Genomic DNA, 17,822 nt, shown 5'->3' with positions numbered 1-17,822 from the left:
GGGGGGGGGGGGGGGGAGAGGGAGAAGGGGAGAGAGGGGAGAGATGGAGAGAATCACTGCAGAAGAATATTTAGGAAATGTTTGAAATCAAATTAGGATTCAGTTACAAGACATTAGAAAAGCCTGCAGTAATACCAATTAATTAATTTATCTAATGCGAAACATTCATGTATCTTAAAGTTTAATTATTTTAACATTTGAAGTAACATGTAAAATAGCATTAAAATCCAGGATGATGTTTCAAATGATGTAAATACGAAATAGATTATTTATATGGAATACCTCTAATTAAGCGGTATAATTATGAAACAACTTGTAAGAACTCTATTTACGTGAGAACACGAGAAGACGCGAAACTGGCGAAGTTTGTTTCGTAGGCTTTTCCTCTCCTTTGCCAGAGACATCGTCTCTCCCATTATCTCCCCTATCTCTTGTACTCATTGATATCGTTATCGTAGCTTCCACGATTGTTGCACTCTTGTCTCAACAATGCTTTTACGATACTTTCTCTTGTATCTCGTAACGCCCACTCAATTCCGCTAGCCAGCTATGAAAATCTTTGCGATTTGAATGTAAAAACTCACTCGATTTGACGATCGAGCCGTGCTTAATCTTATCCGGCGCTGTCATAAATCTGACATTTTATAATTCTTGTATGTCGATTAGGTATGTTCCAGGTCACGATGATAAGGTATAAGTAGCGCTTAATTTTATATACTTATTAGTCCGTGATAGATAAGATCAACGTTTTTAGTATTGCAATCAATTTTTTAATTGAAATTTTAGTTCAGTAGATTTCTTACAAGTAATGTTCCATTTGTTTATTCGAAATATGAATACGAGAGGGATACGAATATTTTTGAAAACGGGAAGATAATTTTAATAACTCTCAATGCGAAAATTCCCGTTTTTTATACGCAATACAATAATAGCAGCAGAACTGCGTTCAAGGAGAAAAAGGATCGCTGGAATGGAACGAATTCATGGTAGTTATATGTGTGTCTTATCGTGGTGGGAAATGAGTCATTCAAGTTGCCGATGAGAGTTAAAGTTCGCAAAAGTTGTGATGGTTCGCTCTTTTTTGTAAAATAAATTACAACATTTTGCAGTCAATATCTTTCCCATGTCCGTACGCAGAGAGAGAGAGAGAGAGAGAGAGAGAGAGAGAGAGAGAGAGAGAGAGAGAGAGTATTAAATTAGAAATATAATTTGAAAGTTGTTTACAGTTCGACGTGAAATATTTGTATAACTGATGTAGTCGATCAAATAAGATAATTTCTGCAGGTAAAACATTTCAGGTTCTGTGATTTACTTTTTTTTGTGATTCTTCAATTTTATTCGATGTTTTTCTCGTCGCGACGTTCGCGCAGCTTTTTAAACAAACATTCGAACATTTTTAATACTCTCTGCGCTTTAGAAGATATATGTGCTTAGAAACATCTGTCTGTTGTTTGCTTAGGCGGTTATCAGTGCACCTGCGCCAGCAACAATGCACGGTTCTCGGATGCAAGTCATTATGCTATTATAATCGCAGGAAGTCGCGTTTTTGGAGGACGCGCTGATGTGTTTTAATTAATTTCCGCGAGATTTGAGATCTGAATATTTTTTACGATAAACATCAAGTAAATGCGCGCACACTTTCTTTCGATTAAAAATATCGCTGTCCCTCTCTCTGATGAGTTTCCACTTCCGGCGATTTTCACGATGTTACGTAAATTCCGCATTCAAGTCGATTCGTTGATTGGTTGCTTCATGGTCATATTACGTATAAATTTGACTTACATACTTAAAAAATAACGCTTCTTATAATAGAGGATGAGAAAATATCGTTCATTAAATATAAATAAAAAGATTTAAAAAAGTGATTGGATTAATTTATAATTTCAAGGAATTTTTATTTATAGAGTTTGTATAAAATAGCTATTTTAATTAGACAAATCTTTGTTTTAGTGAAATATTATTTTCTTAGAGAGAGAGAGAGAGAGAGAGAGAGAGATTAAATCTATTAAATTTTATATTAATTGATATATATATATATACTTATTGTTAGAAATTGAATTTATTTAATAATATCGTTTTTAGACCGCGTATGTGAGAGACACAACCGATAAAGAGCCCTATATGGTCGAAGCTAGATCTTAAAATGCTTTAAATAATTCAATCTTGAATCACTAAATATGATATATGTGTACTTGACATATATAGCACAATTGTAGTCTAACGAACTGTGCACCGAAATATTTCCGGACTAAACACAATTAAACCACTATAGTAAATTTCGCGAATTAAATTAAATTCTAATAATTTCGATGCTCAATCAGGCATCACATTTCAAAGATATTAATATGCTGAAAAACTGTAATTAAACTTATTGCGAAAAATATTACCTCGGCCGGGAATCGAACCCGGATCTCTTGTATTCCGAGCGTCCTGAGCCATTAGACCACCGAGGCAATGAATTTATTTATTTTTTAAGAAATAAATAAATTTCTACTTGATTTATTGTGATAAAAATATTATTGCAAGGCAATTACTCTCTATCTAGGTAAAATTATGAATATGTAAACGGGACAAGCGACGGAACTTCGTTTTTTATGAAGCTAACATACTAGTTATGATAATGGAATGCGTGGGAGAGGCAGACGATCGAGAGATTCTCTTCTTATCGTGGGCAGTTTTAATAATGTACGCGACCGAAATTCTTTCAGAAATTTTTTCAATAATTGTAAAAAATAATTTCTTTATAATTTCTTTATAGAAATATAATTAAAAAAATATAACTGTTAAATGAAAAACTTTACATAATTTTGTAAAGTAATTATTAATTATTTTGGGATTAATTTAATGTAAAATATTTATTTGCTGTCGGTAAAAATTCTAAAAGCAATATTTTTACGTATATCAAGAATAAAATTAAAAAATTTTTTTCTAAATTTTGTTCGTTACGTGTTTTGTATGTAATCTTGTTAAGAGAATTTTTGCAAATGACGTGCAGATATATTGCATAATTCGAGGAAGTCTATTCTACAATTGCGAATTGCGATATTGTACTCCCGATACAATTAATGGCTATCCTGCGTTTCCCATACCGAAATAGGACATTTCCTGCCTGTTTTGCATAACAACTAACGCAAATGCAAAATAGTGTGCCATATTCCAGTGTGTAAATCATTTTTTTTTAAATGTGATAAGTTATTCGTTAATTTAATCTTAAAGAGCATTTAAAGTATATAAGCAACATTTATTTTTTCGTCAATTACCTTTTTCTGAAAGATAAAATTATATTTTTTAAACTGTCATTCACTTATTAAACCGATAAAATTTAATGTAATACGATAATGAAGGTGACATTTCGAATCCGTTATTTGATCTTATTCCATTTCCGTGTCTTATTCTAGAACATTTTTAGAAGAAAGCGTGCCAAAAACCCGTGCACGTCTCGTCTGAATACGTATGTAGATAACGGGGATTTTCCTTCCAAGAAAGAAACGAGCATTGCACCATGCTCCCTCGCATAGACATAATTAAATACTTGTCTGCGTAACTCGACGATAAACGCTTGTTTGAAGCACGATATGCGCGCTACTAGTTTCAGAATGTTTCTCCCTCGATTAACGATTTCTTTCTTGCGTCAACATATGCGTGCGAGGAATTAGTTACTTTGCCCTAAAGAGCATAGGTGAATTTATAGCTGATGCAAATATACATTATTCCCATATTTATTGATAATCTTTGAAAAAGAATTAGTAATTGAATAAGGTAATTGAGGCGTGCCACGGCAAGACGTTGTAATTAATTAAAAATTTTTACAGAGAGATTGAGAGATGAAATGCGATTTCTTAAGGTTTTCGTGAAAACTTGAAACTCATTTTCTTGAAAACTATCATTTCAAAAATTCTACAAAAAATGAATGCAATAACTGAAACTAAGCAATTAGTCTCCGCACGAAGATTTTAATTAATTCTAATTTTTTAAAAAATTGCGTTACAATTCAAATTTCAAAACATTTTGAGTCCAAGTAAAAATACAAGTTAAAACATTTTAAGTTTAAATAAAAATACATAATTAATTGTATAATTGACAACTTACAACGTTTTGCACTATCCATTTTTTCCGCTTATAGCAGCACTTTCCGCCTCAAATATTAGAACATAGGACTTACACTCCGTTTACATAATAAAACACATTTCATAATTTTGGACTTACAATGTTTTGTAGTGATATGCCTTAATTAACGTCCGTGTACTTACAATCGTGGTATCTGACTTCGAAGCTCAATCCTGCAGATTTAAAATTTGAACTATGACAGAATTATGAATTATGTTCCGATCGAGTTAATAAAAGAAAAAAATCCACTCACGCGAAGCGGCCATGGTCATCGTTGTTTCATGGCACAGATTCGTGCAATTTTATAGAGTCGTTGCGTCAACAACGGTGGAATAAAAACGTCGCGTGCAATATACGCGAAAGTCTCCGTGAGCGAAGATACTGAAGATATTGCAATAATGTCACAAGTCTTTTGCAGAAACATGGCAAAATCAGCTATGACTCGGCCTTGTTCTTCATTTCAATAATGATTTCTCAATCATCGGACAAAATCGCGTTTGACTTCGATTATATCTAATAATGGTTTTTACTTCCAACTTTTTTGCTGTGAAGGTTGTTATATTGAATGAAAGAGAATTTTTGAAAAATTTCTGCAATAATTTAATTCTCCTCCGTCTTCAATAATATTTTTATTCTCTTCGTCTACAATCTGGGTCTTTTGTCCAGCTCAAATTTTTTTTACTGTTCTAGGCTTTCAAAAATGTAGAAAAATTCAGGGTTACTTTTCAATATTTTTATTACATTATATTAAATAGTTTTTTTCGATTATTTCAAGAGGGGGAAGACCGCCCTCTTTTATTTCGGAGAAATTTGAAAATAAAATTTCGCTTGTATAAGAAAAAAACGGATCTGTTTAGCATGATATTTTATTAATATAAAAAGAATAATTACGCTTCCAGTAACACTTTTTATAATTCTCTCCAATTCTAGAATTCCAGTAACACTTTTTATAGTTCTATCCAATTTTAGAATTGGAAAGAGATCAGGAATAAGTTGAACCTCGGTTAAGAGATAACCGTGAGTTGTGGAACTGGGCCCAACAGGAACTGTATCCAAAAGTGAAAATATTTATCTTTTTCTTGTACTTTAGAGTGAAAGTGTCATGCTAGATTCGCGAAGTTAGGACCATATTTTTAATTTTGATTTTTTAGTATAAAAAATACCGAACTCTTTTTTTTATTTTCATGTAGAATTGTAGAACTTACTATGAAAAATTCTACTGGAACTAATTATTTTTTTATATTAATAGAATATCGTGCTAACTTCACAGATAAAAATATTTCAATTTACAAACGAAAGGTAAATATATAACACATTTAAAAATTTTGATATATCGATTTTTTATTTATTAAAACAAATTATATTTATATGTAGGTTATTGATGGAAGTAGATTGACTAGCGAGAATTTTCTTACTAGTGCTCTGTACGAAATTTCGCTATCTATGTACCGTTATATATCTTGTCCAGTTGTTGCACCGGATTACTTTAATTACGCGTTTGATTATCGGGTCACAATTACGGGGAAAGCAAAAGGATACGTTTACGCGTAGTCTCATATCGCGATGAAATAAATAACCACATGGCTATATGCGATAATTCGGAGTACTGAAAGCCAGTCGAACGTGAAATTCAGTATGTAGGACTGTAGCGGCCGCTGTAGCGATAGCCGACTAACATTATTTCGAAGGGATTTAAACGGTTCGCGCGGCACGGGGAAAACCGGTTCTCTCCATCGTCGTGCATGACGCCAAGTAATGGAATTCCTTTAAGTACCGTTCAGAGTTGCATCAGGATCCAAGGTCATTATAAGTATCTCTCCGCGGGCAGCGATCTTTATCCGAACTCGCGTACTTGCTCGGTGCGATTCTGATCGAGAAGTGTGCGATACAATCGCGAAATACCCAGGCAGAAACTCGTGTCTCGTTAAATCTGTACAGTAGGCATTTGTGAATTCAACCGTATTACACGGCGTGCTGTTTTTGTCTGCGCGCTGCAGAAGGTTGCACACCAATACGGACGAAACGTCAAAAAAACTGCAGTGTCATTCGACTGAAAAGAAATATCTAGTTTCGTTCCGTTTCTATCTTCTCCGTAATGCGGACGTAGAACGAGCGATTTTTATCGAGATCCAGTAAATTATAATTGCAAAGTCATTAAAAAAGTTATGTTAATAATAAAATTATATTAGATTATATACGTAATGAAATCCAATTTATGCTTATAACTTCCGTATGTCTATACTTATATTTGACGAATACCGTTTTGTAGACTGATATTACTACATACATACTGCTTTTTTATTTTATATATTATATTATTTATGTATAAATCATATATACAGGATGTTCTTGCTTATTATTATTATTCAATGATGGATTGTTCAATTTGAAGTCGATTGTTCCTGCATATTATCTTTTATATATTCAATAATAATTCTATATTTTCCTTCAATATAATATAATAATATGTGTATCCTTGTTTTATTCAATAAGAGTTCTATTTTTCTTCAATTTAATAGAATAATATATGTATCATTGTTTTCTTATCGTTTCAGAACACGCAAAAGTCAATCGATTCTAACGACACGGGGCACAGCGACAGTACCACCGTTGTGCAGACGACGACCGGCGACAAAGAGTCCAACATGCGGGAAAATGGCAATGGCAATATGAACCATGTGCACGGTACGGGTAATGGCACCCTGGGTGTCGCGGATGGTGATGCGAACAACAGCGAGCCTCGATCCTTGAACCTGACGATGAGCGCGAAGGAGCTCAGGGAGATGCTGGCACAGCGCAAAAAATACGACCCGAAGAAAGAGTCGATCGGCTTCAAGGATAAATTCGACATCGTGCAGAAACTGTAGACGCGTTCTCGTGCCTCTCTTGTGACTCGGTAATCCTTCATTCCTTTATTCCTTCCTTTTCCGTCGTCATCGTCGTCGAGCACTCGACGACGACGACGATGGTTTCCTTTCTATAATATAACACATTTTGTTGTAACCGATCAAATTGTTGTCGTTATAATAAATACACGATTGTTTAGATTATCGTGAATGTTAAGCATTGACGTCGATATCGTAACATTATACATACATTTATTTGCAGCGAGAAACGGTGCTGCGAAGATTAGAATAACGAAAGGAGATAACGCTGTTTGTATAAGTACATTGTTAATTTTTAGTTTATATTACTATTTTTAATGTGAAGGCGAATTTACATGTGCAATCTTTGTCGCTTCCGCGCCGGAAGTTACGACAGATTTCAAGTCACCGGTCTATCAACATTTAATAGAACTATGAAATACGAAGAGTTATTTTTTTAAAGAAAATTCCACATTTGTCACTTTTTATTTCAGGTCATTAATTTTTTTTATAACTTAATGGTTATAAGTTAGCCCGAAAATATTCATTTTTTCCTGGAGTAACAACTTAGTCTTAAAGATGTTCCTGTTGTAATTAATTACAACACTTCTCGATTAGTGAATAATTAAATCTCACTCTTTCGATTATCCATGGTGTCGTCATATTAATTTCTAAGCACTCGTCTATTAAATTCGGGAGATTCGTTCGCCACTTCTTCCCACGACTTTCTCCGGCGAGAATTGATCTGCGCCGTCCCTTGATGTAGTAATAGTCTCGAACGTTACGTCGATCATGCGAATTTTTTTACCGATAGAAGACGGTTTCTAATTCCCAGTTGCGCGTGATTGAGAAATAATTTGTGATAAATATTCTCGCCTATGTATATCGACAAATTGGAAATTTACCTCGAGACTTCGACATTTTATTGATCAAAAGACCAAATGTTTAATTAATCATGTTCAATAAATCATAGGAAGTCAACATAGCGTTCGTAAATTAAAGTTATAACGAACGTTTAATTCGAAAATAATGCCTGGTATCTTGAAGAACATCTGTCTTCCATTTTGCTAATCAGTTCGACTTACCGTTCGATTTATTGCAGCTGCTCTCGGTTAAGGCTGTGTAATGAGGATTAACATGGTTGCCAAAACGACAATTTAATGTCGACACGCGGAGAATTCGATGCGCGCGGAATCTCTCGATAATCGTGCGCGAAGCGTAGATAATGTTTGCGTGATAATGGCTAAACGACCATTGCAAAACGTCAACGTTGTATTCGGAGATTCAGTTCATAGTCGCGGCACGACTGTAAGGACTCGCAAGGACGGACGTTCCTCGCGTGCGCGCTGCAACAGGTCTATGAAATCAGTCAGTCGCCCGACGCGACGTGCGGTCCAAGGACGAGCGATCTGGGAGAAAGTACAGCCAGACGTCGGACGAGTCTCAGTTAATCTCCGTTATCGAATTCAGGACGCGAGTTGTTTTTTACGTTGCACGTTGCAACACCGGGCGGATCAACTCAGGAATTAAACATCCATGAATTTTATAAATTTCAATGCGTCATACCTTGTATATTGCTCAGGCCCGATTCGGTATTTAACGCAGTTAATTGGAGCACTAAGATTAATATGGGCACAACAATGCTTGCATTTTGTGATTAAATTTCTCATTACAATAAATAATTGCACTGATTAAATAATTCATTATGTAATTATTTTGTAAATAATATTGATAATTCGTGTAGCACACAGTCAAGCTAATATAAATTAATTGCAAGAGAGAGTTTCTAAATTTTATATTTCTCACATTCGATTTTAGTGTTCCAATGAGATAATATTGAACAATTTTATTCACGATTTTGTTTTCAAAGAGGATAATAAGAGATAATAGTTCAATCACATTTTTCGATAAGAAACTATCATAATTGATAAACGTATAGCGTTAGTGACTAATCGGACCAGTCCGACTCTGTTGTAGTTACGATTTAATTGTCAGCTTAACGAACTGGTTATCTCAGGTGATAGATTATGAATATTGCCTTGTGATTAGTACAATGATGTTGCATGTTTTATCGATGCATTTAATAGCCGTAAGATAAACGTTTTTCGCAGGATAAACTCTTAATCATTTTATTTTTGAAATTTTTGAAAAACTCGAGACTTCGAATGCGATATAAAAAAGGAGATAAAATTAATTTTTTTTAACAGATGTGCATCGTTTCTAGCTCATCTTGCTTCCGCGTTTCTTTTTCTTTAACGATGGCTTTAACGACAGCCATAGTTGTTTATTGTCACATGTTCTTTGAGAACACCCATGTTAGCAGTTAATTAAATGCATTTCTTACATGCGTGCGTCGTGCGTAATATGATATAAGAAAAAATGGTAGTAGAAGTGCAACAAAAAATGGGAAAACTCAAGGATAATTAAGATAAGAGAAACAGTAATTCGATTGTAATCTTTATTCTACGCAATGTGTTATTGCAGAGTGCCTACAAAATTTAACGTAAAACGCTCGTTTAAAGTGTGTTACATCCATAATGGAAACATTTACGAATGAATACGTTCCTCCAAATATTTTTTCACTCAAACGCATAACGCACAAAATGCCCATTTCAAACAGAACGAAATCAATTAAGCACGTGCGGCTTTCTCGAGGCGAATATTATCAGAGAACGACGATAACAGTGGCTCGACAAACAGGTACGGGCGTTCTGAAATTTATAACTCGCGTTCGTGACGTGTGTTCGATAAACCGACTTGTCGAATGCAAAGGCATTGCGTAATCGACTGAGCAAGAATGTCTCTCTCGCGTTACAATGGCAACGCGAGAGAGAAGCCTCCTTTCAGGATTCCACCTTCGTTTTACTACTCGCCGAGACTCATGGAAAAGTTGGGTACATAACTCGAGATTCTCGTTACTAAACATTACGACGACGCGTTACGCAACGTTCAATTATCGCCGTCGTTGTCGTTATGCATTCACCTGTTGAGAGCGCAGGCGTCGCGTTTCCGAGATATCAAGTATAGTTTGTGCCTTTTTGCATAAATATGCATACAGCCTAGTGAACAAAGCTTCTTTATAATCTATTAATATTATTAATTCTAACAATATTCAGACCTTTTAATTTGACTGAAACATTTAAAAATCATTATTGAAAACTATTAGAAGCAAGATAATTACAACAACATAGAATATTACGAATTAAATTTTCCTATTGTGTGTAAATAAGGATCTATAATTTTTCTCTTGTCCATAATTTTACACGTAACATCTTAAAACCTTTAAAATATTTATTTTAATAAAATTAATTATTTTCAATTTGTCATCATTTGTCTAAAATATTAATTGATGTAGTTAAAATTTAACCAACCTTTCTTTGTAAATTTATGGCAATCGTGGTGTATCGTTGAATGCTTCCTGTTAAAACCAATTGGCTTTCGTGTCGCCAATAGCTACCATTGAATTCCATATGAATCTATTCTCCGAGTGATTTGGTTGGAGAACAGAGTTTTTTAACGGGTCATCGTAATTTATCACGAAAATAACAATCGTAGCAAAAATGACTAATAACGTGAAAATTATATATATGCATACGCACGTACCTGTTGCTCTGTACTAATTACATCTAGTGCGCGTTAGACCGTTATGTCATTCAGTGGCTTACCCAAGTGAAAGTATTATAATGAGACACCTGATCGCGTGCGAAGCAGACTTTGGTGAACGAAAATATCGTATTTATACACATATCGTGATATATTCTTGTATTAAAAAAGCATCGCGCGATAACGATGTAAAGTGAGCGGCAAACGACTTGAACAGAATTCTGCCTTGCGAGACCCTGATTGACTTCGACGTTTGTAATTAAAGATGGAAAACATTAGTGCAATTCTCGAATGATTCAAATGTCAGTTTTGAAAGAGAAATGATTAGTCAGATTAATTAAATTTTATGTTGGTATCTCATTTTGAATATGAAATGATCAGAGTGTTGATATTAATCGGAAGGGTAATTAATTTATTCATGAAAAGATCGATCATTCGTAAAAGTACTGGAGATGTTTTGCTTAATTAAATTTAAGAGCGGAATATTACGGTTATATAAGATATATGAGTAAAATAACGTGTGATCAACTTGGAGCATATTTTTTAATAATCAGTTTCTTTATGCGAGCGTGTAATACATTGAAATCTCGCGACGTGATTTCTGTTTTGCAGAGGGGCGTAATAGGGAAAAAACAGTTTAATGTCTCAATAATATTTTTACGAATGCGTTTTGGGATAAGAAATGCGACAGAAAAAAGAATTTACATTCTAAATCGTTTTATTCTAACGATATTTTGCACGGCTTCTACATGTACTTAAAAGTTTAAATTATAAGTATAAGAGCACACGATAAATAAAAGAATGCTTTACTGTAAGAAGAGACACGGATGACGCAGTGTGACACAGTGACTCATTTCATCTTTGTTTAACATTGGCAAACAGCTAGGATGTAATGATTCACTGCGTTGTACTGTGTCATCTATGTCTCTTACTGGAAAACACTCGAAGTGTCGACCGACTGGTTGTGTCATTTATGGAAAACAATAAAAATTGTGTCGGTTTCATATCCATGTGTGCGGTTACATACATTATCAAGAATTTTCCGTAAATGATACAAAAGTCGGCTGACACTTTGTCTATCGTATGCTCTTGTCTTTAAGTGTTTATGATAGTAATCCATTTTAATAATATGTACGATACGCTTATTTTGTGAGTAATGCAGATCCAGTATTGATGAAAATTGGAAAGAAGAATCAACTTAAAAATTGTTTAGAAAATTATTTCAGACGAGTTATGTCTCGATGAGAGTTACTATTTTCAACAGAATTTTTAAAACCGCTAATTATACTACTCGCAAAATAAACGATTTGTGATTAAGATTAAGATCATCAGGAAAACAAATATCGATGCGACATTTAAGCTGTGTTCCAAAATTTATTGCCAGTACTGAACAGCTGTAGTTTACGTCACGTGCACTAGATTTTCAGTACTGGCAATAAATTTTGGAACACAGCCTTAGAAGCCAGGGTTTCGAATAATTCGTATTGTAATGCTCTCGTTCGTCAAATCCGATAGGCGTTAAACGTGCAGATTTCTTTTCTTATTTTTAAGATCTCTTCTTGTTTCGTAGGATCTTGAAGAACTTTAATCATTATACCGGCTTCTGTAAATATTAGATTATCGTGCAACAAGGTAGGCGCAACGATCAGATGCAAGGAGAATGACTAACGATAGTAGTCTGCGCAAACAAATAAATCTTTCGTGCAATGAGATTCACTATAATTATCAACACGAAACGTATGCGTTCTTTCGTGGCAGAAGCGAGCGTTGCTTCTTTAAAAGTAAAATGGTGCAATCTTTAAAAGTGAATATTTGTTAATAAATGTGTGTATGGATAAAGACTTAATGAGTTCGTCAGATAAATATGGGCTATTAAACTCTAAAAATGTACATAACATAGTCATGTTGTCATTGACTTCGTATCATCGCATTGATATGAATTGGTATCGAATATCTTATCTTATCTATATCGGTCATTCAACGTATAAATATGTATATTGTATAATAATGTTTTTATTGGCTGTTTGACAGAAACAAGGATCTTCTAATGATTTTTCAAACGATTTAATCGATACGTAGATCTTACCGGCATGTAATCGTTGCACCGAAATCTTGGAATGTATATAACTACGCGCACGTATACATACGCACATGTTAAATAAGAACTAAGTACACATGTTACGATCTTCGCACATTATGTCCAACATTACTGTGTAAGTATTAATTGTAAGCATTATGTTTGATGCTAAGATTTAGTTATAAAGTTACATGTATTTACGTACATGTATAAGAAGGAATATTCTGTCTATACAAATTATCGTTCTTGTAAATATATGTTCCAACTATCCTTGACTCCTTGAGATACTTTTAGTAATTAAAACTTTAAATAGATACTTTAAATAGATACTTTAGTAATTAAATAAAAATTTGATTTTTAATTTTTAATGGACTTTCCTAAAATATGCAAAGACGTTTTTCTAAAATATGCGCGAGTTTTTTAATATTAATAAAATAGTTTTTACGATAACTTTTATATGTTTTAATATGTTGGAAAAATGTTTAATAGAATATTTTTAATGATATTTTTAATTCACATCAAAATATTTTTCTTTTTAGTTGATCACTTTTTAAGATATCTTTAAATATTAGAGGATGTTTCCTTGTCAGTAGAGCTAGAGGGACGACGATTGCTAGTGCATGCCAGGTAAGTGGCGCCACGATCAAGATTTCTTCCACTGTTTTATCGATCGAGTGTTAATCAAAGTTCAGGAGTTTCACGTTTATCATATTCTATGGCTGCGTTCTACTTAACGCTCACAACGCTCGTGGAATCATTTCATCCTTGTCGTTTATCAAATATTAAACAAGGACAAACGATGCTCGCGAGCGTTGCGAGCGTTAAGTGAAACGCAGCCTATATATGCATCGATCATAAAAATTATTAAGATGAATATAGAATTTTGCTCAAAATTTTCGTGTTATTGCTTCTAAGATTTGGAGTATGCATATGTAGATTTTTATTAGTACTAAATATTATCAAAAGAAATCGCTAATATATTTTCATAAAGGAATACATCTTATTTTTATTATTGAAGATAAATATGTATGTAAGGTGTATATTTAACTTTTGGTAATCAGGTTTATAGCTCATAAACACAACATATATACATAATTCTATGTATTTTATTATCAAAGGAAGTAAATTGCAAATCTTTAATTTTGGGTTATTTAATCTCTACTTTCTGAAAATTATAGATTAGAAAAATTGTAAATTATATGGTTAAAAAATTGCAAATAAAAGGTCAGAAACTCTTAATACAAAATTATCGATTATGTTAATTGTCAGACTAAACGTTACGATCATCTAAAAAAATTGAGTATATGCAGTTCATATTTTGTTTTACGATAAAATAAAAGCTTTAGGATTATATTTGTGAGTATGTGGATGTGTATGAGTTAAAAAAAAATCAATAGTTTGGAACTAGACAGACCCTCATTACGTAATTCAAAAACAAAAAGCAAAAAATATTACATGGCACAAAATTAGAATATGCTCACTCTTTTAATTAATTTCAGATTTAGCTGCTGGCTATCAGATATCAGATATACAATATATTTATGTGTTTAATAATCAGTATCATTAATTAAAATAAATATTTATTGTTGCACTAATTAATAAAAAACAATCCAAACGAGTAATTAAAAAAATGAAATATGAACATTTATAAAATATACAGCTTTTCTTCATTACAAATGATAGATCTTTAATAGATCGCTGATAAGAAAGAGATATTTTTTAATCAGATACTAATAATTAACAAAGGTAATGTGAATGAAATATTCGCGTCGAAAGTATTTGTAGTGATTTTCAAAAGAAATTTATAAATAAAACGTGACAGACGTTGCATATATGTTTCGTAGCGAAACATCTGATGCCCATGAAATGATATGATATTTAGGGCAATGTGTCGCGACACTCCGATATTGACGTATACGCGTCGATATTGGTCGCGCGAGGAACCATCGCATCGTGCGGTCCAGCGAGCGGATGGATGCTGCACAAGAAAGATACCGCAACGCCGTGATGATCGGTGCGAGTGAGAAAGAGAGAACGCCAGGCGGACATATATGGTCGCGGGGTCCGCGAGGCTCTCAAGTTACGCCTGCTAGCGACGGCGCTAGCCGTTTTCACGATGATGTTCGGTGCGTCTCTCTCTCCTCTCTCTATCTGGGAGTTCCACCTTTTCTCTCTCCTCGTAGCCTCTTCGACGCCATCCTTCTTGCGCGCTTCTCGCCGGGCACCAAAAATACCGACGGTTGTTCCGTGGATGAGAAAGACCGAAGAAGACCGAAGGAGAAGAACGGGAGAGAAGTGTTATTTCGAGATTATCGGGGATTGCCGGCTTTCTGGAATCGTGCCGATCGTCTCCATTCTCAATATCGAACATGTTCTTCATTTCCACGAGCTGCAATTTTTGCGATTTCGGAATTTTGCCGCTTGGATTTGTCGGATTTTGCTCGTGGCATTGTAGACCAATACGTAGATTATAGAAGTCAACGCGGTAATATTTACTCTTGTCGTTTAGTTTATTATTAATAAATTTTTTAAAAAGCCATGAAAATTAATGAAAGCATGTATTGAGAAAAATAAATTTTATTATAATTATTATTTTGTATTTTTTCTATTTTACATTTTTTTTATTAAAGTACACTTAAATATAAACTTTATTTAAGTAAAAACAAGAGATGAGACCTGAAAATAAAGATTTATTTAAACATAAACATTTCATAAATTTAATAAACCTATAAATAGAAGAACGGAAAAAATTGGATGAAAAGAAAGTTTGTTGCTTAGAAAAACGAATTTTTCAGATATGAATACGATTTGCTATTAATATTGATAATTGAAACTTTGCGAATTATTTACTCAAAAATTGTAAAATAGAATTTAAAAAATTGCATCCGATTATATACGCAACAATTATTTAAATGATATTTATATGATTCTTGTTATAAATTTCAATAAGTTTAATTTTCATAGTACAACTCTCTTTCAGTCTTAAATTCTTGACAGCAACTAGACAGATTGATTCATCAACACTGGCGACGTATTCACTGAGGTTTTAATGTCACTCGAGCCATTACACGTCCTCGTAAGTAGTAAAAACGTTTTATGGTCGGACGTTCCGTCAGCCATGCTTGAAAAGTTTCGAAATCTTCATACACCCCTGCATAAACTTAAATTTCTGAAAAAACATATCGTATCTCATTGCTAGTTAATCACATTTCTTTCGCAGAACGCAGAAGAGCTTTTTCGAGAATCGTTCGAGTTCTCGAGACAATTCCACGATCTGCTATAAGCGTATTGACTATTTATTTCGCAGGAACGAACGTTCAATGTTATTCCGAAATTTCGATATTTACTTCCGATGAAGTTTATGATCAAAATCTGTTAAAAACAAATTAGATCTACTTTGTCGATAAATATTTAAAAATCTTTATGAGGAAGGTTTTAGATCACTTAACGTCAAAGAAATCTTGCAAATTCGATCAATTCGTATATCATGGAATAAACATTTCGTATTGTTTATTCATTAGAATTAAAACCCGACAGAAAACAGGATTTATAATTATTTTGCGATAATTAAGGATAATAATTATTTTTGTTTAACATAAAATAAATTTTTTCTTTCGCTCGCGTATAACTCGATTATATACTTCAAAACGGTATTACAGAAATCATAAAAAAGCAATGTTAATAAGTACCTTTATACTAATAACGCAATTCATGCGATTCTTACTTTCGCAATTAATGCAGTTTGTGTAATTAATAATTTAATTAATTTCTCGTTTCAGTGCATCTTTCGTGATATGATCCATATACAAAATTGAATGTAATTTTGGAATTATTTATCACAGTAATAAAAGAAATATCTCTCTTTATTAATCTCTAGCCCAGTCAATTGATCCTAATCACGTTTTAGGCCACACACGTTCAAGTAAACTTGTCAAGTATGTTTGCGCAAGCTACATTAAAAAAATTTCGAAATTTGAATAAATATTTGTTTAGATAATACCAATGGGACCATTTACTTACAGTAAATAAATATTTGTTCAATTAAAAAAAGTTATACTTAATTTAAGTATCATTTTTTAAAATCGAATAAATATTTATTTTCTGTAAGCAAATGATCCTATTGATACTATTTAAACAAATATTTATTCAAATTTCGTAAATTTGTTTTTCAGTGCACTTATGCAAGTTTCTGAACGTGTGTGGCAGAAAATTACACAGTTAGTTATAACTGCACAGAGAGCAAAACCCACGATCGCACGCACACCCATTCACACAAATCAGAGAAGCACTTCCTGCCGGCTATTCGTGTCCGTTGATCTATTGTCATAAAACTTCGTAATGGTATGTGCGTCGTCAGCATGGCACCTACGTTAACGTACAATCGCAGCAGTGAAATAAACGCACGATAATTCATAGAAGCTATCAAATTGAAACCACAATGCTCACGATTTCTGTGATACATCGTCTCTTTTTCTACTTCTATATATTTTTAATTAAAATTTGTTTCTGGTATCTTTGTTGATCCAGAAATACAACACGAGATATATAAGTGCCAATCAATTTTTTTAAAGCATTTAGGTTTCGTTGGTGAGATTGTGATTTTTTTTCTAAACGTCTGTTAAGATCGTTAAGATGCATAATAGATGATAACAAAAATACTTGCTGTTCCAAGTCACCTACACTTGTCCCAAGTCATCCACATTTACGGTACATAAATAATTATTACACATGTATGCGCATTAATGTTCATTTTCATTGCTAATTTAATATAATATTATATGAAAGCATTGTGTGAAAGCAGCTTAACGGACAAAACACTTTACATGTATGAGTTATCCGTGTGTCTGAAAAAAATCTAAAAATCTGAAATGATAACTTTTATGAACTAGGACTCGATATCTTGGGATTGACTGCATCAATTTTATTTAAACTAGTCATAATCGAAAAATCGCATTGGCATTATATATATAATAAAAATGTTATCAAATTTTTGGTTGCGGTTTTAGTTTCTGAGTAATTTTAATTGAAAGTTTGTCGATGTCAAAACTTCGGATAAAGTTTATAGTGGTAGTGTCGCGAATTTGGCACGAACATATACGCAATGACGTTCACGCGTCAAGCGGTCAAGCAGCCCGTTTTATATTTTTATGCACCTGACGTCGCGACGCTAC

General features: G+C 33.3%; 1 protein-coding gene across 1 annotated transcript in view; it reads left to right on the top strand.

Moving 5' to 3' along the window:
* Nucleotides 1-8,670, top strand: part of LOC108724933 (Na(+)/H(+) exchange regulatory cofactor NHE-RF1) — an 18,444-nt gene extending 9,774 nt beyond the window's left edge. Inside the window, exon 2 of the mRNA XM_018451637.1 lies at nt 6,663-8,670. Within this exon, the coding sequence (XP_018307139.1) occupies nt 6,663-6,974 (312 nt within the window). The 3' untranslated portion in view covers nt 6,975-8,670. The remainder of the gene's footprint in view (nt 1-6,662) is intronic.
* The last annotated feature ends 9,152 nt before the right edge of the window (nt 8,671-17,822 follow it).

The sequence above is a fragment of the Mycetomoellerius zeteki genome, unplaced genomic scaffold, assembly GCF_001594055.1.
Source record: "Mycetomoellerius zeteki isolate Tzet28-1 unplaced genomic scaffold, Tzet1.0 scaffold316, whole genome shotgun sequence".
In the NCBI taxonomy this organism is placed as follows: domain Eukaryota; kingdom Metazoa; phylum Arthropoda; class Insecta; order Hymenoptera; family Formicidae; genus Mycetomoellerius; species Mycetomoellerius zeteki.
Note: the sequence above shows the minus strand (reverse complement) of the source record. Positions and strands in the feature narration are given on the sequence as shown.